At 56.4% G+C, this 23,863-nt stretch overlaps 10 protein-coding genes across 10 annotated transcripts; 4 read left to right on the top strand and 6 right to left on the bottom strand.

Annotated features, from left to right (window-relative positions):
- Nucleotides 1-604: 604 nt before the first annotated feature.
- Nucleotides 605-2,507, top strand: LTHEOB_1508 (Sphingosine-1-phosphate lyase protein; the record flags this gene model as incomplete). The annotated part of the gene is made up of 4 exons (XM_035510217.1): nt 605-705; nt 789-1,266; nt 1,327-1,460; nt 1,514-2,507. The coding sequence occupies 4 exons, from the start codon at nt 605-607 to the stop codon at nt 2,505-2,507; spliced, it is 1,707 nt and encodes a 568-aa protein (XP_035366018.1).
- A 569-nt stretch (nt 2,508-3,076) lies between these two features.
- Nucleotides 3,077-5,374, bottom strand: LTHEOB_1509 (Exocyst complex component; the record flags this gene model as incomplete). Its single annotated transcript, XM_035510218.1, has 1 exon — nt 3,077-5,374. One exon carries the CDS (start codon nt 5,372-5,374, stop codon nt 3,077-3,079), a length of 2,298 nt encoding a protein of 765 aa, XP_035366019.1.
- A 660-nt stretch (nt 5,375-6,034) lies between these two features.
- LTHEOB_1510 (Mitochondrial 54s ribosomal protein) lies at nt 6,035-6,298 on the top strand (the record flags this gene model as incomplete). Its single annotated transcript, XM_035510220.1, has 1 exon — nt 6,035-6,298. The coding sequence occupies one exon, from the start codon at nt 6,035-6,037 to the stop codon at nt 6,296-6,298; it is 264 nt and encodes an 87-aa protein (XP_035366020.1).
- An 874-nt stretch (nt 6,299-7,172) lies between these two features.
- On the bottom strand, nt 7,173-8,065 carry LTHEOB_1511 (Mitochondrial co-chaperone; the record flags this gene model as incomplete). Its single annotated transcript, XM_035510221.1, has 3 exons — nt 7,173-7,205; nt 7,263-7,664; nt 7,769-8,065. 3 exons carry the CDS (start codon nt 8,063-8,065, stop codon nt 7,173-7,175), a joined length of 732 nt encoding a protein of 243 aa, XP_035366021.1.
- A 243-nt stretch (nt 8,066-8,308) lies between these two features.
- On the top strand, nt 8,309-9,535 carry LTHEOB_1512 (uncharacterized protein; the record flags this gene model as incomplete). Its single annotated transcript, XM_035510222.1, has 1 exon — nt 8,309-9,535. One exon carries the CDS (start codon nt 8,309-8,311, stop codon nt 9,533-9,535), a length of 1,227 nt encoding a protein of 408 aa, XP_035366022.1.
- Nucleotides 9,536-9,574: 39 nt separating this feature from the next.
- LTHEOB_1513 (uncharacterized protein) lies at nt 9,575-10,057 on the bottom strand (the record flags this gene model as incomplete). Its single annotated transcript, XM_035510223.1, has 2 exons — nt 9,575-9,903; nt 9,958-10,057. 2 exons carry the CDS (start codon nt 10,055-10,057, stop codon nt 9,575-9,577), a joined length of 429 nt encoding a protein of 142 aa, XP_035366023.1.
- Nucleotides 10,058-12,228: 2,171 nt separating this feature from the next.
- LTHEOB_1514 (Fatty acid oxygenase) lies at nt 12,229-15,620 on the bottom strand (the record flags this gene model as incomplete). Its single annotated transcript, XM_035510224.1, has 2 exons — nt 12,229-12,290; nt 12,347-15,620. The coding sequence occupies 2 exons, from the start codon at nt 15,618-15,620 to the stop codon at nt 12,229-12,231; spliced, it is 3,336 nt and encodes a 1,111-aa protein (XP_035366024.1).
- A 1,243-nt stretch (nt 15,621-16,863) lies between these two features.
- On the top strand, nt 16,864-17,928 carry LTHEOB_1515 (Steroid alpha reductase family protein; the record flags this gene model as incomplete). Its single annotated transcript, XM_035510225.1, has 3 exons — nt 16,864-16,900; nt 16,953-17,168; nt 17,228-17,928. 3 exons carry the CDS (start codon nt 16,864-16,866, stop codon nt 17,926-17,928), a joined length of 954 nt encoding a protein of 317 aa, XP_035366025.1.
- An 881-nt stretch (nt 17,929-18,809) lies between these two features.
- On the bottom strand, nt 18,810-20,580 carry LTHEOB_1516 (Carboxypeptidase a1; the record flags this gene model as incomplete). Its single annotated transcript, XM_035510226.1, has 6 exons — nt 18,810-19,017; nt 19,151-19,376; nt 19,497-19,655; nt 19,715-19,826; nt 19,881-20,125; nt 20,241-20,580. The coding sequence occupies 6 exons, from the start codon at nt 20,578-20,580 to the stop codon at nt 18,810-18,812; spliced, it is 1,290 nt and encodes a 429-aa protein (XP_035366026.1).
- Nucleotides 20,581-21,519: 939 nt separating this feature from the next.
- Nucleotides 21,520-23,567, bottom strand: LTHEOB_1517 (Fad binding domain protein; the record flags this gene model as incomplete). The annotated part of the gene is made up of 3 exons (XM_035510227.1): nt 21,520-21,639; nt 21,793-22,359; nt 22,419-23,567. The coding sequence occupies 3 exons, from the start codon at nt 23,565-23,567 to the stop codon at nt 21,520-21,522; spliced, it is 1,836 nt and encodes a 611-aa protein (XP_035366027.1).
- Nucleotides 23,568-23,863: the final 296 nt, after the last annotated feature.

The following is a 23,863-nucleotide window of genomic DNA, read 5'->3' on the forward strand; positions in this document are numbered from 1 at the left end:
ATTCCAGTCATATTGTACACCACTGAGCAAGTCTTCTGTGCGCATTTTCTAGTTCATGCATTTAAGCGATGGGTGCGGAGAGAAAAGATCAGAGACGATGGTGTCGTGGTAGAACAGGGGATTGGGCCGGAAATGTCCGCAGCGCCCTCCCCAACAAGGTAGCGCAATAGGCTGGAAGGAGTCAAAGTTGATGCGGTCACAGCTTAGCATCCAAGTGTTGATAGCGGGAAACTCGCCAGAGACAAAAGTGGCAACAACTTGTTCGCGTCGTTACTTCCGCTTTGGGAACGTCGGTTAGACTAGTCAGAGCCAGTCTGTAACCACCGGAGCTAATACGAGCCCGCGCTGGCGTGCAAGCAAACGATTGATTAGCCCTGGTCTATGGCATCCTGGCCATTATGGCTAAAATAATGCTCGCATTGAAGGCGAACTGACGAACTCGCGACGTTACTTCCGCAAATAGGCGGCAGTGGGTGGGCCTGGAAATCTCTCGGTTCTCGGCATGTGACTGCATCCGTCATATATACACGATGACTGCCGCTCACCATGCGCTGCCTGCACAACTGCCAGCTCTCTGCGACCAACACCGTACGACACCACTACGATGCCGGGCTCGTCCAGGCTTCCCGTTAGCCTGCGCGAAACCTTCCAGGCTCAGCGGCGCGCTACTCCGCGCACCCAGCTGCTGGCCTTGAATCTGGACATGTACGTACGGGACAAAGCGGCGAAAGAGCACCCCGCGATTGAAGCTTTTGAATGCACGCTGACGCAGCTATGTTGCACAACAGTATCCGCAACATCGTCTTCCTTCTCTTCCTCCTCCGCTGGACCCGCAAGGCCATCTACCAGCTCAAGGGCCGCGGCATCATCGGTTCCGCCGTCGACTTCTACATCGCCACGCGCCGCATCTTGTACGGATACTTCCTGCGCCTGCCCGGCGTGCGCACAAAGGTTCAAAGCCAGGTCTCCGAGGCCATCACGAAACTCGAGCAGAAGCTGGTGCCCACCGGCCCCGGAGTCGACCGCCATGTGCGCTTGCCGCAGGAGGGCTGGGGCGAGGACCGCGTGCGCGAGGAGCTCACCAAGCTGAGCGAAATGGCGCATACCCGCTGGGAGGACGGCCGTGTTTCCGGTGCCGTGTACCATGGTGGCGACGAGCTGGTCAAGCTGCAGACCGAGGCTTTTGGAAAGTTCACTGTGTCGAACCCGATCCATCCGGATGTGTTCCCGGCTGTGAGGAAGATGGAGGCTGAGGTTGTAGCAATGGTAAGGGTTCATCTGAGGGCTGACTGGTATTGCCGGAGTGCTAATTGACATCTTCCGCAGGTCCTCTCGCTGTTCAATGCCCCTGAGGGAGCCGCCGGTTGTTCGACTAGCGGAGGCACCGAGTCCATTCTGATGGCATGCTTGAGCGCGCGGAACAAGGCCTACGCAGAGCGTGGAATCACGGAGCCGGAGATGTGCGTTTGCTTAGTTGACAACTACCGGCTACTGGAAACTGACAAGTTGACAGGATCCTCCCCGAAACTGCCCACACTGCTTTCCGCAAGGCTGGCGAATACTTCAAGATCAAGATCCACCTTGTTGCTTGCAAGGCACCCACTTACAAGGTCGACCTCCGTGCCGTCTCGCGTCTTGTCAACCCCAACACCGTCCTCCTTGTCGGTTCTGCGCCCAACTTCCCTCACGGTATCATTGATGACATCAGCGGGCTTTCGCGCATTGCCCAGCGCAAGAAGATTCCGCTGCACGTCGACTGCTGTCTTGGCTCATTCCTGGTCCCCTTCCTTGAGAAGGCTGGCTTTGAGACCGAGACCTTCGATTTCCGTCTCAAGGGTGTGACTAGCATTTCTTGCGACACGCACAAGTATGGATTCGCCCCCAAGGGCAACAGCACCGTCCTCTACCGCACCGATTCCCTTCGCAGCTACCAGTACTTCATCTCTCCGGACTGGTCTGGCGGCGTCTATGCCTCTCCTAGCATCGCCGGTTCCCGCCCGGGCGCCCTTATTGCCGGCTGCTGGGCTAGCTTGATGGCGCAGGGCGAGTCTGGATACATCAGCGCCTGCCACAAGATCGTCGGTGCCACCAAGCGCATTGAGGGCGAGCTGCGTGGCAACCCGGCGCTGGCGGCAGACCTCAAGGTCATCGGCAAGCCGCTCGTCTCAGTCGTCGCCTTCACGAGCAACTCGCTCGACATTTACGACATCGCCGATGGTATGTCGGCAAGAGGCTGGCACCTCAACGCTTTACAGAACCCGCCTGCCATCCACGTCGCCGTCACGCTGCCCATTGTCGCCGCCGCCGACCAGCTGATCTCTGACCTGATCGACATTGTCGAGGGTGTGCGCGAGGCGGAGCGGAAGAGACTTGCCGAGGGCAAGGGTGCAAAGGGCGCTGTCAAGGGTGATGCTGCTGCGCTGTACGGTGTTGCGGGTAGCTTGCCGAATAAGAGCGTTGTGGTTGACTTGGCCAAGGGCTTTTTGGATACTCTTTACAAGGCATAAGGCATATTTTAATGACAATTATGACGATGGGGCGGGGAAAGGCTATAGTAAGATCAGGAGGGCTTTTGTGTAGACTGGATAGAAAATCAAAACCTTTCAAAAATGGCGTTCTCTGTAAAATCAGCCCCTTTATTCTGTGAAAAGACATGACACACGGTATACAAAGCGTATGTGCATTTCTCAGCATCTTGTAAGCATATATGCATTTGCCGACGTTATATTCCTGCAGAAATGTCAAGGAAGAAGAACAAATAGAGAAACGGGTATTACTACGCGCCCTTTCTTTTGCCGCAAAGCTCCCGGAGAAAATGCAAACAAGACCCAAAGCGCCTTCGCATAGGAACCGACGGAAGAAAGTAGTCGCAAACCCTTAATCTAGCATGACGACGTGAAGCGACATGATGATGCAGCCGGAAGAGTGAGGTAAAACAAAAAAGAAAAAGGAACGCCCCCCTCGCTCGATTCAAAAGACACAAACAGTGGTATCGCGCGGACCTCCTGGTCCTCGTGATCTACAAACGCGTCTTGCTCTTTCTATATCCTACATCCTACAGCCAGACTCCCCGGTCTCATTTAACCTTGCTCATGATGGTCTCGACACCACGCTCGACCTCGACCTGGCCGGCGCGGGCCTTGACCTCGCGGATCATGCTGCGGTCCGAGTCGTCGCGGGCGCGCAGCACGGCCTCGACCCAGCCGACGTTGACGTCCCAGTACTCCATCTTGAACTGGGCAAAGACCTCGGCGACGGCGTGCTTGTCGGCGTCGAGCAGCTGGACGAACTTCTCGACGACGCGCCACTTCTGGCGGATGTCCGGGCCGACCGTCTCGAACTGGCCGAAGAAGTCGAAGACGGCGAGCACGTCGTCGCGGATCTTCTCGACGTACGGGTCGGTGCGGCGGAACTTGGCGCCCTTGTTGCGCACGGCGGCCAGGTAGCGCGACAGCAGCTCGTCGGCGAGCTCCTCGACGAGCACGTCGCGCAGCGACGGGTGCAGGACCGCGTCGTAGTCGTTGAGGTAGTCCTGGAACGTCGACACGATCTGGCCGACGCGCTTCTGCGAGTACCAGGTCGGCGTGAAGAACTCGGGCAGGATGGTGCGGAAGTCGACGTCGAAGATGAGCCGCACGAAGACGGTGAGACAGTGCGTGCCCAGGTCGACGTAGCCGTCACGCAGCAAATCGATCTGCTGCGCTGCCGCCGCTGAGTACTGAGGCGACGCGAGGGGCAGCGCATCGCGGCTGAAGCGGGAAAGGTATGAGCCGCCCGTCTGTGCCTCGTCCTCACCGTCGTCGATGCAGGCGATTTGATCGTTGGCGATGGCGACGAGCCAATCTTGCAGGGGCTGCAGGCCGTCCACGTCGCCCACGCCTTGCACGTACTTGTCGAGCTCGATGTCGACGAGTTCTTCCCAAAGGCGCTGTCGTGAGGAGAGCGCCTTGAACATGGCGTCGATGACGCCCTCGGCCACATCGTGACGGTTGCTGTTGCCGGCGACGGCGAGCTGCTCGCGCAACATCGACCACATGTCGCCCAGCGTCTTGGTACGAAAGCAGCCGTTGATGTCCGTGTCGAGCGAGTTCTCGGAGCGCGTGAGGAATTCCGATTTGTCCGTCTGCGACATGCGCGACATCCACTCCTCGACGGCCTTGATAATGAGCTGGCGGTACTCGCGCACGAGCTCCGCCCCGCGGTTGTCGAGCAAGTGCGGCGTCAGGTCCTCCTCCGGCACGCCCAGCTTGTTCATCTTCTTGTAATACTTTTCCTCCCATTGCACGATGGCCAGCATCTCGATGGGCTTGAGGTCCGGGTCGTCAATATGCCCTACCAGCCAATCATGCATCAGCTTGTGGTAGATACTGACATATGTCTTGAACACTCGCCACTTGCGCGGCATCAGGTTCACCATGCCGAGCTTGACCGTGTTCAAATCGTTGAAGTACCAACGAACACTCTTCTCCAGCCTGTCCGGGTCTTCCATGAATGCTTCGTTCGCTTCCTCGATCTTAGACTGTGCTGCCAGCTCGATGGCCTTGAGGAACTTCTCTTTATACCCGCGAAGCTCCTTTGGTCCAGTGGCGATAGACTTGAATCGTGATGCCAGTTCCTTGTATTCTCTCTGCGCATCCTGTAATGCCTGGACCTTCTTGTCGACCTTCTCTTCCTCTTCAATGATCAACGCCAGCCGCACCACCATGCCGTTGTTCCCAGTCTGCACCAGAGGAATTAAGTTCATGCAAGCAAGTCCAACGTGCTCGTCAAACAGTTCGATAACACGGTCGAGGCGGTCGAAATAGTCCTGCAGCGTCGCACCCGAATCAAGCTGTAAATTATTCACCAGCTCCAAGCTCAGCGTCTCATCCTCAGAGTTCTTGATCTGGTCCATGGCCGCATCCCTGATATTCCTCAGCTTGCTGAGGCCGTAGTGGACCTGCAGCAGGTTCGGTTGGTTCTCCGGGTCCTGCTCGTCCTCGTCCAGCAGCATCTCGAGCTCGCCCAACTGCTGCTCGAAGCCGTCGATGTCCTTCTTCATCTTCTGCACAGCCTCGAAGTTACGGTGGGTCTGGGCGACGAGGTTGATGTGGGGGAAGTCGCGGATCATCTGCTGGGCCTCGGCGCACAGGCGGTCGATGGTCATCATCTCATCCTTGATGGCGTTGACGGTGCGCTGGCCCTCGCTGATGCTGCTCATGCCGGCCTGCGTGATCTTCAGCTGCTCCTCCAGCCCGTGCCGCAGCTGCGCGTCCACCGCGGCCTTCTTGCGCGTGAACTCGGCCTTCAAGCTGCCTATCTTGTCTAGGTCCTCGGGGTGCCGCAGCAGCTCGGCCAGCTTCGCCAAGCTGGCCCCGTCCGCCGCATCGTTCATTGTTGTCGACGGTGGTTGTGGTGGGCCCCTCTCTTCGGTCTTCTTCTCCCCCCGCTTTTACTCTTGTGATGCTCGTCGGGAAATCAGCCGGGGACAGCAGCGCATTTGGGCCGCAACCAGGCGCAGGCAGAAACCGAGAATGACGCGCGGTCGAAGTATTACGGACGGGGAAAAAAGCGAGCGTCGAGGTCGGGGCGAGGCGGAGGGCGCGGGACGTCCGTTGTTTGTTCCCTCTTCGCGTTACTCGAGGATTGGGGTTCGGCGTGTCTTGGAGCTGACCATGGTTTACGTTGTCCTCTCCCCCGCGCCTCCGTATGCGGCGACGGGGCCCTGAGACCTCGCTGATCGTCGGGCTTGGCATGCGCGGGCGCCCGCTGGACCAGAAAGATTTCCCGCGCGGAACCACACCAAACCATTGCCCATCCGCACCCGCCCGCGTGCTTTCCTCCACCACAATCTTAACCCGCCGTCCTTCGGGAGTGAACGCTCGCCGCCAGTTCAATCGGACCGCTCGACACGCCAATCGCTCGCGACACGACCAGCGAAGCTTCGACTGCACGCACGCCCGTCACTGCCCGCCGCGGAGCTTCACCCACACGTCAACCAAAGTTCTATCGGCCTCCACTCCATACCTCCCGGGATCCGATATAATAAAGGGAAATGGCCTACTTCCGCATCACTCTCATGCGCAGCGGCCTCGGCCTGCCGCAGAAGACACGCGGCGTGCTCGCAGCGCTCGGCTTGCGCAAGCGCATGGCTACCGTCTACCACCCCGTCTCGCAGTCGGTTGCGGGTCAGATTCTGCGCGTCAAGGAGCTGGTAGATGTGCAGGAGGTCGACACCGCGCTGACAACTGCCGAGCAGCGCGAGCTCAGGCGGCCCGACCCGGGCTACTTCGTTGAGAAGAGGGCGAAGAGGGCATGAGGAAGGAAAAAGAGAGAGAAATGGCGGGTGTAAGATCTGAGAGAGCTTCCATTCAAATCATGGTGATCTAAACGGATTGGGTTGGGTGGAGGGATTGGTGGAATGAGTGGGTTAGGATCCAACGGCAAAGTGATGGTCTTGGTGGGGATCCATGAGGAATTGCGGACTTCAGGGATGTAGCTGGAGCATAGCCGTGTGAGTTCGGCAAGGGATTCTCTTGTTCCTGAGCAGGAAGTCTCCCTGAGCCTTTGAATCCTGGAGACCTTTGTGGGAGGACTCTGCTTTGAAGGATCGAATACTGCATCAAGGGCGTTTTGGTCATGAATTGGAGGGAAGCACACCGTTGTATTATTGAATGGTCGCAACAAATTCGCTCAGCATGTCCCTACCAAGGGCATGAGTGCACGTCATAGGTTCGGCCAGGAATTATCATCAAGCTGGTCAGGCAAGATATTGCGGAGAAGGTCCTTGATCATTATGTCCGTGCTTCTTCTGAGCAGCCCTATTTCCAACCCACTTTTCTAACCAACACAATGCCCATGGACACCACCCCGCCAGATCATTTTCATACAAGTACAGATGAAGCCCATAACCGAAGTTCATAGCAAACCAGCCAGCCACAGCGCTTCCCAGGTGAGAGGAGTATCGTAGTCTTGAATATACAGGAGAAGAAATGGAAGAAAGTGAGAGATTTAGACAAAAACGCCGGCTTTTTGCCCACCTTTTCCCACGACATAACAAAAGTGGTATGAGTCACGCGTCGTGATTATACATTGAGAGCAGGCAAGCGGCGCACTGCTCATCTATCGAAAGCTTGAGATGAGTCGCAAGTTGTTTTTATTTTGCGTAGGCGCTGTATTTCATGCATGGAAATTTACGCGTTCTTGACGACGCCAACCTGAGCGGGCTATAGAGGGTACGTTAGATGTTGTTCGGCGGAAAGGAAAAGGCGGAGTGGACTTACCCTAAGAACTCTGCCGTTCAGAATGAAGCCCGTCCGCTGGGTGAAGAAGCAAATGCCGTCCTCCTTGTCGGGCATGGGGGTCTGGAAGACAGCCTCGTGGAGGTTGGGGTCGAACTTCTCGCCCTCAACGCTGGGGTCGAAGCGCTCAAGACCATGCTTCTTGAGGGTGTTCATCAGAACGGTATCGGTCATCTTCAGGCCATCGTACAGAGTCATCAGGTCCTTGTTCTCCTCAACGAGCTTTTCCTTGGGCACGGTGGACAGAGCGCGGTCGAGGTTGTCGACAGACTCGACAAGATCGCGGGCGAAGCGAGAGATAGCAAAGTCCTTGGAAGCCTGGATCTCGCGCTTGGTGCGCTCTTGAAGGTTACGGAAGTCGGCGACGGAGCGGAGGTACTTGTCCTGTAGTACGGCATGATTGTCAGCGAGCTGCACTATCATTCGACCCCCAATGCGATGCGGCGACGCATTCATCGATCGAGGAAGAAGGGGAATGCGATGCTCACCTTTACTTCAACAATTTCCTTGTTCTTGGCCTCAATCTGTTCCTTCAGCTTGTCGACCTCGGACAGCTCCTGCTTCTGCTCTTCGCCCTCCTTCTTCTCTTCCTTCTTCTCCTCGTTCTTTGACTCAGCCGACTCGGAATACCATCTCGAGGCGACTCTGAAGGGAGAGACGGCGGCGGCGGGAGCTACCGAGGCGCGGAGCAGCGGCGACTGAGCGCGCAGAGAAGCAGAGGCGACCTGCGCCGATAGCCTGGAGCTCACGGCTCTGGAGGACCTGAAGACGGAGCGAGACAGCATTTTGGAGGCAGAAGCGACGGGTGCGATTGGGGAATTGGTGGGGGCGAGCTCGTGGGCAGGCGGCAGATGGAGGTTGTGGTGATGATGCAGTTCCAAAAAGTTCTGATGAGTGCCATGCCTTGTGCCCCGAGCTCCCGCGCCCGATGTCGCCCGAGCGGCGATCACCACAGCTCCACCCGCGCGCCCCTCCTCTTCCCGCTGCATCACTCAGCTCCTCGTGTTTTACCCGCCTTCCAATTTGCCATGACAGTTGCAAAGGCAGCCACCTCCCTGTCAAGCAGACTCGTCATGGCCAGCTCCGCACGGTTGACAAGCCGGAGCTTCTCCGCTTCTGCCTCGGCACTAAGGCAGCGCTCAACACCGGCTGCCTACTACAGAGGTGGCACCTCGCGTGGCGTCATGTTCCAGGAGAAACATCTGCCTGAAGACGAACAAGCCCGTCGCAGTATTTTTCTTCAGGTAATGGGCACGCCAGACCCCAATGGCCGCCAGCTCGACGGAATGGGTGCCGGCATCTCCAGCTTGTCCAAGATATGCCTCGTAGCCCCGACCGATGACCCCAAGGCCGACGTTACCTATACCTTCGTCGGCTTGGGCATTGAAACGCCCATTGTCGATCTGGCCGGCAACTGCGGCAACATGAGCTCTGCCGTTGGTCCGTACGCCTTCAACGAGCGGCTACTGGGCGACATTGACTACGAGAAGGAGGGGACGGCAACCGTCCGCATTTTCAATACAAACACTAAGAAATACATCAACAACAGCTTTCCCGTCGCCAATGGCCAGGCCCAGGTGCAGGGCAATTTCTCCATCGATGGTGTTGGCGGCACTGGTGCCAGAGTAACGTTGGATTTCCTCGACCCATCTGGATCCAAAACAGGCAAACTCCTTCCCACTGGCAATGTTGTTGACAGGTTTAATGGCATTGATGTCAGCTGTGTTGATGCCGCCGGTCCTGGGGTTTTTGTGCGTGCCGAGGACATTGGCGTGGATGGGACCATCCTACCCAATGACTTCAACAAGCTCCCGGATAAGCTTCAATTGTTGGAGGAGATTCGTCGACAAGCAGCTGTCGCAATGGGCATGTCAAAGGCTACCTCGGATGTTTCCAGGGTCACGCCTAAAATTGCCATTGTCTCTGCGCCTGCAAGCCACAAAATTCTCTCAGGTCAGACGCAGGATGCCTCTGCAGTGGATGTTGTCATCCGATTCATCTCGGATGAGCAACCCCACAGAGCGATCCCACTGACGGGTGCTCTGTGCGTCGCCGCAGCTGCAAAGGTAAGTGGTTCCATAGTGCAGCAACACATCACCCAGAATCTGGTGGATCCCGACATGATCACAATTGGTCACGCAAGTGGGCGTATCCAAGTCGCTGCAAAGATGAACGATTGCAACGAGGTTGAGACTGCAACCGTCTTCCGTACTGCCAGGCGCATAATGGAAGGCCAGGTCTACTGGAATGAATAAGAGCGGTATCTCTGATTTCCTTAAATTTCTTTCAAAGCTTTATATCTTTCCTTCCGTCCCGTCCACAATGTGCTGCACCAGCGCAGTGTCCAAATACGCCCTGACCTGCACAATCTTGCCTTCTTCGTTCCATCGAGTCGCCCAGCAGAAAGTGTTGTTGTAGTCCAACCCAGTCTTGGTCTTGCTTGTGTTTGTCATTTCAACCATGGCCCATTCGTCATCCCCGCCGCCGACAACGTTGTGGACTACCGGATGAACTGGGTGCTCTGGATCCATGATCCGGCCTAAGCGGCCAAACGTCTTTGCGCGGAATTCATCACGGCTGTGGTATGTGCCTCCAAGGATGGTTTTCGATTGCACCGTCCATTCTGTAAGAAGTGGTGAATTTATGCTACCGATCTTAAGGGCCTGCGTTTACTAACCAACATCAGGGACAACATTGGCAAAGAAGCCGTCATAGTCTCCCACCGCCATGTGGGAAAAGACTTCGAGAATATGGTCTCTGCTGGCGTATCTGGGCATTTTTGTTTCAGTTGCGAGGTGTCGTGTTAGGCCTGGATATGGCTGCTACTTCGACACCTGCGGTCTCCTGCAGCACTTATAACATGCCTACCTGCATCACCGCTTTCCTCTCGCTATGCCGAAACAGCATGATCAGATAACAGCGCTATCCGACCGATGTCCGAATCTTTCAAGAAATCATTATGGCATTTTCCGAGGTGGTCTCATCACGCGAAGGCCCGGCAACAGAGCCCGGGTCAAAGTCTGCGATTAGGTCCTTCTTTAAGATCACGAACTAGGAAAAGGAGTCCTCGCGATAGCCATGGAACGCCCAGGGCCAATTTGACGATCTGTGGGGGGTCAGGTCATGATCTCGCTTCTTGTTGTCTATACTGACGCGTCGACCGACCGAGAGCCTCATTTAGTCCAACGTGCAAGGGTAAGTAGTCTCAACGGCCCGATCACATCGTTCATCGGAAGTACGATCGGAGGTACGGCCGCAGCAGGGGCATTATTTTCTTTATTACCTTTTGGGCAGCCGCAGAACCAGACTACGGGCTGCGGAATCATTCCGCGTTAACATTGACTATAGGTGCCAGAACGCGTCGTCAGTTGCCCCGTATTGGCCTATTACTTCGTCCTTTCTTGGATGGGCTTATTAATTTGTGATTAGTATTTGGTCCCGCCGACCTGTCTGTCGGGACCAGAAGATATCACTGCCAAGCGCCTTGGTGACTGCCTGTTCTGACCAGGGACGCGTATACCTTCGCGCTTACCGTTGTACTGATGCTTAGTAGTACCGCTGCGTCGCTAGCATGAAATAAAGAACACCGATCGCAGTGTGAGATCAACATAGCTCCCTTCCCATCATCACATTTTTGGTTTCGAATCATAGGTCTTCTTTGACTTCGCCAAAAGGTAGTAGTATGCGCGTTGATGTGTGGAATGGTCTGGAACAAGAAGTGGGGATAACGGCAGGCATATCTTAATATGGGTTAGTGCGCATCATTTACACGTATCACACGCTACTGCTTGTGGAATTGCAATTTACGTGCGTTTATTAAGCCGACGCGATTATTCCTGCTCTAGATAAGAGGAAACGATAAAAAGCTACAATGAGAAAGAAATATACTTGTGAGATTCAGGCTTATGTATGTACATCTTTGTTCGGACCTTCTTAGTGCATTCTATGGTCTAGAGTCTAATTTATGGACCCTAGCAATATCCAAACGCAGCGCAAGTGCGAGAGCAACTGAATACGGGATATCTCAGAGCAAGCGCGAGAACTCTTTAAGGCTCATACCTTCCTTCCTATGAACCACTACACTATCCGCGGGAGAGACTTGCCAGTTGCTCTCGCTCCATGTATGCCAAAACTTCCCACTAAAACATTTGTACATAAAGATGCAAAACGAAAGGCTGCAAATTGTAGGCGACCCGGCATCGTGGTTCATGATTCTAATATCCACCTTTCTTTGACATCCCACTTGACTAAATATCCATCAGTCTCATTCGAAATCGTGTCTGAGACAGGGAGGCTCACCAGACGAGATTTTGGTTGAAGTGGCGCCGGGACGATGTCCAACCGACGGCTGGTACAGACTTTACCTTCACTCCATGTTAGCTGTAAGCTGCAAATATACTTGGTTCCAATAATTACCGTCAAGAGACCAAGCCATATGTCAGTCACGGCACCATATGCGTTGATCGAACAGGTGCTTGAATGCCACAGCCTGGACAGCTGAATGCATAGTGTGAACGGATACCTCTTCAGCTCGTACGCGACCATAAAAGACAATGTAAAGATAAAAGGGTAACTTGGAACACAAGAAAGACAACATTCTGAGCCCCTGCGGCCGTTACTGAGGTTGAATCATGGTGGGATACCTCTACGATAGAGGCAGAACTGAAAGAACTCCGCAGCTGACCGGAAGACGGAATGAGGGGAGATGGATTCTCCCTGAATGGACTGGGCAAAGTTGTACTGAGCCATAAAGATGCCATCACTGTTGAGCAATATGTAGAGTATGAGACGAGCCGCATCATCAACTCATTATATTATTTTACCGTTCAAGGTCAGGATAGTACGAGAAAAAGTCGAGAGACCCAAATTCGCTAGAAACATGATCCAAATGCCATTTTACCCCCTTGGTTGCGCCTGTATCCAAGCAGAAGATTGTACACACAAATGCTTATGCGTTCGCATTACCATTCGCTTGCGGCGCCGGGGCGTCATCCCAGTTAACCTTCAGGGCTGCGAGAACAGGGTTAGCAAAGTCAACATGGCGTGGACGAGGGGGAAAAACTTACTCTGAGGGAACGGGAAGAACGAGTCGCCCATCTCCGTCAGGTACTTGTGGTACCTGACCTCCTTCTTCTCGAGGTCAGGCGAGTCCATTGGCTGCTCCACCTTCCTGACGGTGCCCTGCGGGCCTTTGGCCACACGAAGGTTCGGACACTCCTTCAGCACGACCTTGAACAAGGTGGTGAGGGTGATGCGCGTCATGGCAAGGCCGAGGCACTGGTGCTGGCCGGCGCCCAGGTGGATGTAGCTTTCGAGCGGGCGGTCGAGCCTGACCTGGTCCGGGTCCGGGAAAGCCTTGGGGTCGCGCGACGCGGCGCGCAGGTGCAGCATCAGCCGGTCGCCGGGCTTGAGGTGCACCTCGCGGCCGTTGTCGTTGACGGTCGTCTCGCGCGTGGCGTAGCGGAGCACGCCCGTCTCACCGTACAGCCGGCTGCCCTCCATGAAGTAGCGCATCAGCGTGTCGAAGGACTCGTCGTCGTCGCGCAGCGCGAGGGCGCGGCACTTGGGCAGCAGCGCCCGGCCTTGCTCCGTCGTCAGGAAGAACTCCATCGTCTGCGCGAACAGCTGGCCCTGGTTCGGCGCCATGCCGCCCGCCGTGCCCATGATGTGGCCCCACACCAAGTCGGGCACATCGTGGTCGTGCTTGAGCAGGCGCTGGATGAGGTGTACACCGTAGTCCTCGAGCGTGTTGCCCGTCTCCTTTGAAGGGAAGATCATGGCCATGGCGTTCGTCAGGATGCCGGCGCCTTCTTTGATCGACTTGACCTTCAGCTCGACGGCCTTGCCGAGCTTTTGCGTGACCTCGTGGCCCTTCAGGCGGAGCTTGAACGACTCTGCTGGGTCCATGTCGAAGAAGACGACGGTGAAGACGGCGGCTAGGATCATGTACAGCTCCATTTCGGTGAAGATGCCATGGGGATTCTTCTTGGTCTTGAGGGGGAGAAGGAAGAGATCTGCAGCGAAGTGAATGTGAACCAAATTGCCGACGTCACGGATTAGGTCAACCTGGTTGAGGTCATTGCCCAATCTGTATGATTTCTCCTTCAGGAGCTCCTCGCTTTTGGCGAGATAGTAGTTCTTGACCTCCTTCTGCCAATCGGAGATGTAGAGAGCGTCCTTCATCATCTTGCGGGATTCGGCATTCTCATATCCGTCGCCTGCAAGCATGAAGTTCTTTGCTGGCTTGCCCATGAGGAACTCCATAGCCGGTCCCCAGGTGACGTTGAAGGTTGCCTTGTCGCCGAGAATCTTTTCAGCACACTCGTAGGAGTAGATGAGCTTGAAATGAGGGGTGAACTGTGGTCTGTCGAAGCTGTACAAATGCGCTTTGCCCAACGTCTTGAGCACACTCTCCATCTCGGATGGGATTGTGAGCGGGTAGTGGGCATAGACAGAATCAGGCTTGAAGTGGTTGGGGAAAGCATGCATGAACAGCTTGGAGAAAACGCAGCCATTGTCAATAGCCGTGTCGGATTTGACGAGCGCAAAGCCCCAGTTGGTCAGCAGCTTTGGGTGGTAGTCCAGAGTGTAGAAGCGATCGCCGCGGACAAGGGCTACAGCATCCGAGAGCACACCGCGTGAGATGGTGTAGTTGGTGCACAAGCCCGAGCCGGGTACCATGGGCTCCTTGGCCGACTCGACGACAAGACCCGGATAGAGCTCGACCCTGTCGGGAGTTTCGTAGAGATGCCTTAGCTGATCCGCAACTTCGGGGTTAATGTCCTCAAACGTGTTGTGCGGGGTCAACTTGAAGTGCTTCCTGAACTCGTTCAAGGTTGCGCAGTTCCAGGCGCGGGCTTGCTCGATTCCCAGAACCTCGATGGCGCGCATGACGGCGGGCACGCGCAGAGCACCGAAGCTGTTAGCACAGTCTTCAACGCTTTCGACGACAATCTTAACCAGCTCATCGTCATCGTAAGTGCCAGTTTCCTTATTGCGCTTCATCTTGTTAAAGGGCCTCTTTTCAGGCTCCTTTGGAATCTTGTCGGCGAGCCCGTTCAACAGTTTGAGGAACTCGTGCATCTCCATCTTCTTCGGGTCCTTTCCTGGCCAGAGTTCGTTCCACAAGTCCTCGGTCCATTTCTCGTCGCGATCCGAGATGACGGAATGCCAGCGGTAGACCAAGTTGAACTCGGCCGAGACCTGGTTTCCGGCGGCCATTTCAACGCCGTCGATGTCCGCACGAGGGTTAAGAGCCCAGTTGTCGTCGGTCTTGTTCAGGTTGAGAATGGTGCGGACATAGTCAAGCAGAATACAGTTGACGTAGAGGCCGCAAGTAATCAGACGAGCGGTTTGGAAGAGGTCCTCATCATATTGCTTCCACGTCTTGGCATGAGGACCGGTCCGTCCCTCGACGGGCTTGTTGAACCTACCGCCCTCATTTATTTCGGCAAGATTCTTGGCGACGAAGTTGTGGAAGCGGTTGAACATGATGAGGAGTACGCCAACGCCGGGGGGGAACAGCAGAAGGCGCTCCTCGGAGAAGCAGTCGGGCTTGATCATTCCGTCCTTGAACGTTCTCATGAGAGAAAGCTCTTCGTCGTTGCTACCGTACAAAGGAGCGAGGTCGAGGTATGACGAGGTTTTGGACCTGGTGAAGTCGTCATGGTCGGTGTCGAAGAGATCGTGGATGATGATGGAGGCCAGGTAGAACAGCATGCTGGAAATCTTGTTGGGGTGCTTTTCGCTCTTCTTTCGGGTCATGAGACTATCGAAGACAACGCCTGCATCGGGCAGGGCAACCATCTGCGGGGTTTTAGGTTGTACGGTCCTGGCGTAGGGCATGCCAGCAGCTCCAAGCTGGGGGTGCTTCAGGCTGTTGAACGAGCCATCTGCTTTGCGGTACTTGAGGTCTCCTGACAGGAAGGACTGCGGAGGGTGCTGGAGATCGCCGTAAAGCTGGGTCAGGAAGCCGTCGGTGAGCTTCTTGGACATGAGAGAAGTGTCAGGAAGTTTTGCGGCAGCCTGGATCAGGCGCTCCATGAAGTAAGTCTTGTCGTTGATGAACTCGCCGGTGATTTGGTTTTGCAGCACGTCGTACAGGGTCTTGTAGTCAGTGATGCCCAAATGGCTGAGGTCGGCGAGACTGGCCTCAGCGAGCTCGACGGCATCGGTGTGGTAGTCGTCATCGTTGAGGTCGGTGCCGTTGCCAGTGCCGGTGGGCAGGGGCTTGACAGCCTGGGTAATAAGAGTGCTAAGGGCGGAGACCTGCTTCGAAATCTCCTTGCGCGTCTTATCGAGCTGCGAGAGCTCGGGCTCGGAAGTGAACTTGGCCGACATTGTGGTGGGGAATAAACTAGGGGCTTGTCAGATAAGAGGAAAGACTGGGGACAAAGAGAATCCGGCAGTATCCGGATTAAAGGATTGACGCGAACGGCGGCGGGGTTTTGGGGATTCGGAGGCGTAACGGCGCCCTCTGCGGAGAGGAGAGGCTGCCCTTGCACAGGAAGAGCATTGAGATTGGGTGATGTGGTGGAACGAGTGGAGCAATGTCCGCCCCGCAGCTTCCTCGGCGGAGGCGAGACACGCAAATTGACCATGGCAATGCGTACGACACGGCGGGATGGCACTTACGTCGGCTGGGGTATCAATCAAGGGAGTAAGAGAGGGTGCTGGTATCAGAAGTTATGAGACAGGGAAAGGAAAGAATTCAAGCAATTACAGCAACACACGTGGTCGCGGGGAGGAGGGGGTTGACGGAGAACGGCCTGAGGCGGCGGTGGCGGCGGTAGATATATGTGCAAGGCTGCGCGGTGGAGGCCGCACGACTAAAGGGTCTGGAGTGCGGCTGAGAGCAATCATGACGGTGTCGTCGCGGTCAGCGTGCGTCTGCAACCGTTTGGGCAAGGTGCCGGGCAAGGCGACAGAAAAGACCGGCAAGGGGCCACGGCGCAGGGGGGCGGGCCAATGGTGCTCAACTGATTATCCGCGCTTCCGCCATGCCACGCTCTCGCCGAAGGCCACGGCCTGGGGCTGAGACGCGGATGCTGCTGCTCGTGCTCTCAGCTTTGGTGGGGCAGGCATGTGCCAATGTGCCAATGATGACCGCAAGCAGCCATATGCGCCGGGCGAGGGAGCGGAATCGCGGGCGCCGGGGCGGAAGGCAACCTGGAACGCTGGGCACAGGCTGCAGCAGCGCCCAGCGTGCAAGGCTGTGGAGGGCATTGGCTGGAGGGGAGATGGGGGACGGAGCTGAGCTTACCAGGCGAGCTCCATGTGCCGAGGCTGCCCGCCGCGCTTGCGTCACGCTGAGCAACGTGCTGCCACTTCATGCTGCACGCCACCAGACTTTCTCAAGCCAAAGACCGACTGACGTCTGTCGGTGCGGGTCAGGGTTTACGGCGCACGAGCAACATAGCACAGCCTTAACCGTCGCGCACGTGCGGCCGCAACGGAGCCGCCTGTGCGCTTTGCTCGACTTCGGCAGTCGGCCGACTGAGACCCGGAGCTTGGACCTGACCGCCAGCCCTCAGCCCGCCCGCGACAAAATCCGTTGAACTCCAGCACACCCCTCACTGCAGCCATGGCCGAACCCATCACCCTCGTCGTGCAGCCGCGCGGTATGATCCGTGTTCCACTGCGCCCTGCGACCGCGCTGACCCAATGCCCCAGGCAAGCCCATCAAGAAGCTCCCCGCCGAAACCACCATTGCCCTGTCCGACTCGACCGCTGAGCTCTACAAGCGCATTGCCCAGGCCACCGGCTTTTCCGTCCACCGCCTGCGCATCGTCAAGGGCAGCGATGGCTCTGTCGTCCCCAATTCGCCCCGGACGCTTGTCCAGGACACCGGCCTGCGCCAGAAAAGCAACATCACCGTCAAGGATCTTGGTTGGGCCCCGAGTCTCCCGTGCATCACAGCCTATCCGCTAACCTCCTCGTGCTACCAGGTCCCCAGATTGCCTGGCGCACCGTTTTCCTCGTCGAGTATGCCGGGCCCCTGCTCATCCACCCGCTGATCTACTTCCTGCGCCCGTATCTCTACCCTGTCCCTAGCCTCACCCCGTCCGCTCTCCCGGAGCCCACCTCGCTGCAGAAGCTGTCGCTCGTCCTGGTCACAATCCACTTCCTCAAGCGCGAGCTGGAGACGCTGTTTGTGCACCGCTTCTCCAGTGCCACCATGCCCGCCTTCAACATCTTCAAGAACTCTGGTCATTATTGGATTCTGTCCGGCCTCAACCTGGCCGTCTTCGCCTATGGCGCTTCGAAGACGGAAATCGACTCGAACCCCCTGGCCGTCTATGCTGCCCTTGCCCTATACACTATTGGAGAACTCGGAAACCTGTATACCCATTTGGTGCTGCGTGGCTTGAGACCAGCTAACAACCCCACCGCCCGTGGCATTCCCCAGGGTCTGGGCTTCTCGTGGGTCACTTGCCCCAATTACCTCTTTGAGGTCATCTCCTGGACTGGTGTTTGGATCATCAACTCTCTGATCGGCAAAGGCGGCTTCTTCTCCACCGCCCTCTTCGTCGTAGTCGCCGGCGGCCAGATGGCTGCATGGGCTGCCAAGAAGGAAAGGAGGTATCGGAAGGAATTCGGTGCTCAGTACAAACGCAAGAAGTTTGTCATGCTCCCGGGCATCTTCTAGGCCAACAAAGGAACAAAATGCTGGTCGTGCCCATGTGGGGCAATGGATCGCAATATGATCTACATTATGGATTGGCCCCATCGCGGCTACAGCAATCCGCGTGGACCATCCGCCGATGGAGGATAGGGCGAGCGGTATATTTTGCAGTGATGAATCAATATCTGGACTTATCTCCACCCTTTTGCTTTGTTCTTCATTTCTCCGATATCTCATGCTGTTTATAAACTTGGGGGCCAGATCTTGCGCATCAGCCTCCCAATCGCGTGCATGCCCCCCGAGAAAATCGTCAGAGATCGACGTAAGCTGACATCCTGCATCCTCCAGCCACCGTGCCACCATCAGCTTATCCTCGCTTACTCACCTTCTCATCACATGCCTGACCTCTTTGTTCCATTTCAATATCAGGTCACCGCTGAACGCCATCGACACAAACACCATGGCTGCGGCGTCGTATGGGACGACTTTTATTCATTAAACCCTTGCTCATTCGTTCGTCCTTTTTTTCCTACCCGCATGAAAGCTGAAAAAAAGAAAGCACGATTCGTGTCGGATTACTGTTTTCGATATCAGTTTCCCCGCATAGGGCTTCCGAGGCAGGGAAGCCTCTCGACTGGCTGAATAGTACGCACTGATGCGTGCTGCTGTCTTTGAGGCACCATCTCGCGTCTTTAGTAGTACAGCTACTTCCCTGACCTCTTCTTGCTTTAGCGACAGCTGTCATTCGCCCCCTAGAAAGAGGAAAAGCACGCATTTGGCAACCCCAAGAAATTTCCTTTTTATTTACTCTTTCGACAAGATCAACATGACTATCTAATTGTTCTGCAACAAACAGAGATCACTCGGAAATAGATCTTGACTTCCTTTTCCCGGACCTTGGACGATCATTTCATGTTGGCGAAGACGTACTTCATGCCCGCCCACATCTCCTCGCTCGTCGGCCTGATCTGGTTGGCCGGCAGCACGAAACCGTAGCGGCCGGTGTCGCGCAGCTCCGCCGTGAAAGTGTACGTCGACCGCACGACGTCGTTGGAGTAGTCGACGCTGGATCCGGATGCCTGGTAGATGGTCTGGCAGATCGGGCCGTACTCACTGTGACAGATTAGTCTCATTCATTGGCTTCCAAGATTATACCCTTCTCTTCTTTTTTTCTTTTTTTGGAGCAAGTTTCCCGGGAAAAGGGAAATGGGCAAAGGGGGGGACAAGAAGAGCGTCTACAACGTACAATTGCGTGCCGTAGACAGCCTCGATGGCGGCGACGGCGCCGCCGGAGATGGACTGCAGCTCGGCGTTGGCGGCCGGCAGCGTGCTGCACGTGTAGCCGTACGGCGTCATCCAGAGCTGCGAGTACGAGTGCCAGTCCATGTACATCTTGACGCCCTGTTGGTCGCGGACGGCGCGCATCTGGGCGGCCAGGCCGGCAGCCTCGGGGGAGCTGAGAGCGGCGGAGCCTTTTTCATGTTAATTTCCAAAGGTCAGCAAATGTTTATGATGCTTTGGCTATGTTTTCTTTTCTCTCCCTTTTTCCTTTGCCTGGAAAAGAGGACTGCTCGAAGTAGGATTGCGCTTACCTCTGTAGGTCTCATCACATGGGTTGGTCGACGAGCCACCTGCCACGTTCCAGCCGACAGCCCAGTTACGGTTGATGTCGGTGCCGACGCAGCTGCTGCCGGAGGCGGCCTGCCTGTTCTTGCGCCAGAGACGCGTGTTCGTCTGCGTGTAGACGAAGCCTGTTGAAATGCGTCAGCCAATTGCTTTTTTCGACTAGACTCTCACGGGGGAAAATTACCGTCCGGGTTGACAACAGGAAAGACGTAGAAGTCGTACTTGTCGACGTACGACTTTACGGCAGCATCGGTGTCGTACTTGGTGAGGAGCTGGTAGGCCACGTACTCGTTGGTCTGTTTTCAACGAATTAACAAAATATTCTCCGTACATTTCAGGAGAAATCTCACCATGGTCGTGATCCACTCACGCGCGTGAACCGTGGAGTGCATGATGACGGCCGGCTTCGAGTTCTTGCCGCCGCTGCCCCAGAAATGGATGCCGGTGATGTTGCGGCCCTGGGACGAAGCACCGGCGGTCACGATCTCGGCGTTGTTGGGTCGCACGGAGACGAGGTCGTTCAGGAAGGCCAGGTGGTCGGCGTATGAGTGGTAGGCGTCGAACCAACTGTCGGATGGAACAGCCGCAGCACCCGCTGGATTTCCAGAGCATTAGATCTTATGCAAACAAAACAGAATTTGATTGACCGGGTCTTCGCAGAATAGACGGGACCAAACGATGAGCTAAGAGGTCTGGGGACCAGGACTTACCACGATACTCAACCGTCTCCTCTTCCTCCTGCTTGATGGCAGCACCGAGGTCCTCCTGGATGACCTGGAACTCAATGCCCAGGCTCTCGATGTCGCTGCTCTTCTCGGGCGCGACGAGCAAGTCGACCTGGCCGAACTGTGCGGGCTCGTCGCTCAGCTGCTCGCCGAGGGCGGCGACGGCTTCCGGGTTCTTCTCGTACTCGCTGTACGCCACACGGAGGACCCTGTAGCCGTCGTAGTTGAACTTCTCACCCGCATCCACCTCGACCTCCTCGGCGATGGAGATGGGGGAGGCGGTGGCCAGCTGGCCGAGGAGAATCACGGGGAGGAGATACCTCATTGTTGGCGTCGAGTAGAGGACGATAGCTGTGACGATTGGAAGGCAGCTACCTGAGCGAAGAAGACTGCAAAGGGGATGTTTCCGGTTTTATATACTTTTCTCCACTATCGGCTTGCAACGAAACGCCAAGAGAGAACCATGTTGACTAACTGTGGAGAGAAAGGGCAGGTGCATGCAATGACCTTCAGGAACAAGAGATAGGCAAGGATACTGACAAGGCGGTCTGGTAGGTCAGGCGTGCAGATCCAGGTCATGGCGATCCCCGCACAGGCATCGAGCCGGGGAGAAAACAGAGCAATGCAACGATTCTGGCCTTGGAATGACGTGAAATCATGCTGGGGTGGTAGCAATGAGGCCATACGAGAGGTCCAACGTGGGTTTCTGGAGAAACCCCGCGCGGACAGATGGTATTGGGGGCTGCTTGTTGCTCTTGGACAAACTAGGCAGGTGATGGGCTTCCAAGCGCCCCGCCAAGATGTCTCGAAACCCTCGACCTACCCGGACCGACATAGCTCATGTTTGCCCAGTCTCTTGGCTCCAAGCAGCGAGTACAGTCCCCTCTCGTGAGTTTTTGCTCATGTCATGGGCTGTTGAAGCTATCGTCCGGATGTAAATGTGGAATTAATAACTATTCACTCACGTCCGGATGATAGCTTCAGCTACCCACATATGTTATATTTCTAGGAAAAGAGCTGGGGCACAATTATGCCTGGGGCCTTACTATTCTTCACGCTTGCCTTAGGCTGTAATACCCCCCCTGTAATTCGGGTGGTGAGATCTCGAGCCTTATTTTCCGTAAATGGAGCCCGTATTTATACCGCCGCCAACCTCTGCATCGAACCTCCGAATTCAGAAGCTGCGAACATTTCGACTCCACACACGAGATATGCTTATTCAAACATTTAGCCCGGCTAGCATCGGACGACGGCCTTTTTGCCATTAAACCGGAAGCTCGCTACAACCGGACAAAGTCTGGGCCTCGAGCTCCGCGAGCTGCGCCTGCGCCTGCGCCATCTCCTCATCGGTGGGCATATTTACGATCATGAGATACAGAACGTCCTGCAGTTTCGGAATTAGCTCTATGAAGCCACAATCAAATGAAGCACAGTATCCTCGCCCATGCAGTCAGAGTTGAGGTATCGAACGCCTCAAAACTGGCTATCATGTGCGGGCAATCCTGTGCCTGCTTGTCTCGGATTAGAGTCAACTCACCTGCTGCAGAGCTTTTCTTACTGTCCCGATGATATTCGGACGGCCCGTGCGGCCAGCAAGACCAGGTCTGCCACCCGACGGCTGCTGTTGGCCCCGTATCGGAGCTGTCTCGCCTCCACGCAAATCACCCTCTCCCGCGTACGCATCGGTGGCGCCGTAGCCAGATGGAGGACTGCGTCCATCGTCGTACTCTTGATGACCTCGGGAAGCTTGTCTGCCAAGCAGACCGCGTCCTCCTAGAAAGCCTCCTCTGCCCCTTCCTAGACCACCACCTCTTCCCATTCCTAGACCACCACCACCTCTTCCCGAAAGAAACCCCCCACGTCCGCCAAGAAATCCGCTTCTGCTCGCATGGTCCTGATTCTGGCTGTCCCGGCTACCTCTAGAGCTTGCTGCTCCACTCAAAGCTCCTGAGATTCCGCGGGCACCGCGTTGGGGCGTTGAGATCTTGCCACCGCTGACCAATGTGACCAGGCTACCTTGATAGGCCGGATGGTTGGGGTCAGCCCAGCTAGAGGCAAACTCAGGCTTCTGCTTGATGAGCGAAGAGTCCGGGTTCTCCGCCAACTAAAATACGGCGTTAGTTTTGAAGAGAGACAGTATCATGAGTAATGCAAGTGACTCACAAACTTCGCCTGAGCTCGTCTGTCGTTGTAATCATCCAACCACTTCTTCTTCCCCTTCATTCCCTTCGCCTGCTGCCCTTCTCCATCCTCCTCCTCTTCCAGCCCCGGAAACACCAGATCCGCCGCCACCGGCAGCCCCTCCTCCCCATACGTCTTCCCGCTGCTCAGCCTCAACTTCCTCGCGCCATCCTTCCACTTACTCCCCGACGACTCGCCCGTCCCATACTTCTCAAACACAGCATTGATATCCAACTGCCGCGCCTCCACCGGCTTCCCCGTCATGCTATCCTCCTCCCCCTTAAACGCCACGATAACAGCGTACAACCCGCGCGGCTTGAACAAGCGCTCATTGGCCTCGTCGAGGAACGAGTTGGCGCGGTACCGCTGCTGCGCGATCTGCGCGGGGATAACAACAGCATTAATCGCCGTCGTCGTCGCCATGACGGCCACGCTCGGCACGAGCCCCACGACGGCGCTGGCCAGCAGCACCACGTTGAAAACGGGACTCGCCTGCGACGCCGTGTGGAACGCCTTCAGGAACTGCAGGAACGACGCCTGGTCGATGCCTGCCGCTGCTTCTAGCGCTGGCGCGTACGCCCGCACGAAGCCACGCGTCTTCTCGCGCGGCCGCCGCTGCGGCAGGATGACAGGGCAGGGCAGGCACGGCTGTTGCGGCGGCGAGGAGGGCGCGGGCGGGAGCCGGTTGACCAGGTCGCGGATGAGCGCGTTGTTGCTGATGTCGGGCCGCTCGCTGCCGATGACGGAGGGAGAGTCGTCGTCGTCGGATGAGTGGTGTTGATGCTGCCGCCGCTCCTCCGAGGCTTCGTCCAGCGCCCACACGTCGTCGTCCTCGAGGATGGCGGGCGTCATGGGCGGCTCTTGAGCAGCGCCCGTCTCATCGACGGCGACGGCCCGGCCGCGGGCGATGAGGTCAGTGGCTTCGTCTGCCGGTAGCTCGGCATACTGCGGTTGCTCGTCGCCGCCGGGGCGGTACGGTGAGGATGGGGACTCTGGTGCTGCTGCTGAAGAAGAAGAAGATGCGGAGGCTGATGCAGCGGCTGCCTTAGCGGCCTTTGATTTCTTGCTGGATGCGTAGGCTTCTGTGGCGATGCCGACGCCTTGGCTGATGAGCTTGACGAGCATTGGCATGTTGTTCTAGAAATTGTGTGTAGTTGAAGCTTCTCAGACCGCCTAGAGAGGGGGGAAATGGGACGGATGCGAGCCTTCGCCATTAGAGACATTGTGGACTTATATATAGAGATGGTTGCAGGCGGTAACTGGATGGCTATTCGGCGCAGCGCTCCGCCCCAGAGTTGGGGGCCAGACAATCGCACAGGAGGCCCGGAAAAGCCTAGCGCCCCGCGCTCATACCCTTATCCTGTGCCCTTCTGCGAGCCCCGCCAACCCTATAGGCTCCTCTCTCCCTTCGTCCCGCCGGCCTTTTG

Source organism: Lasiodiplodia theobromae, assembly GCF_012971845.1.
Source record: "Lasiodiplodia theobromae strain AM2As chromosome Unknown scaffold_4, whole genome shotgun sequence".
Classification (NCBI taxonomy): domain Eukaryota; kingdom Fungi; phylum Ascomycota; class Dothideomycetes; order Botryosphaeriales; family Botryosphaeriaceae; genus Lasiodiplodia; species Lasiodiplodia theobromae.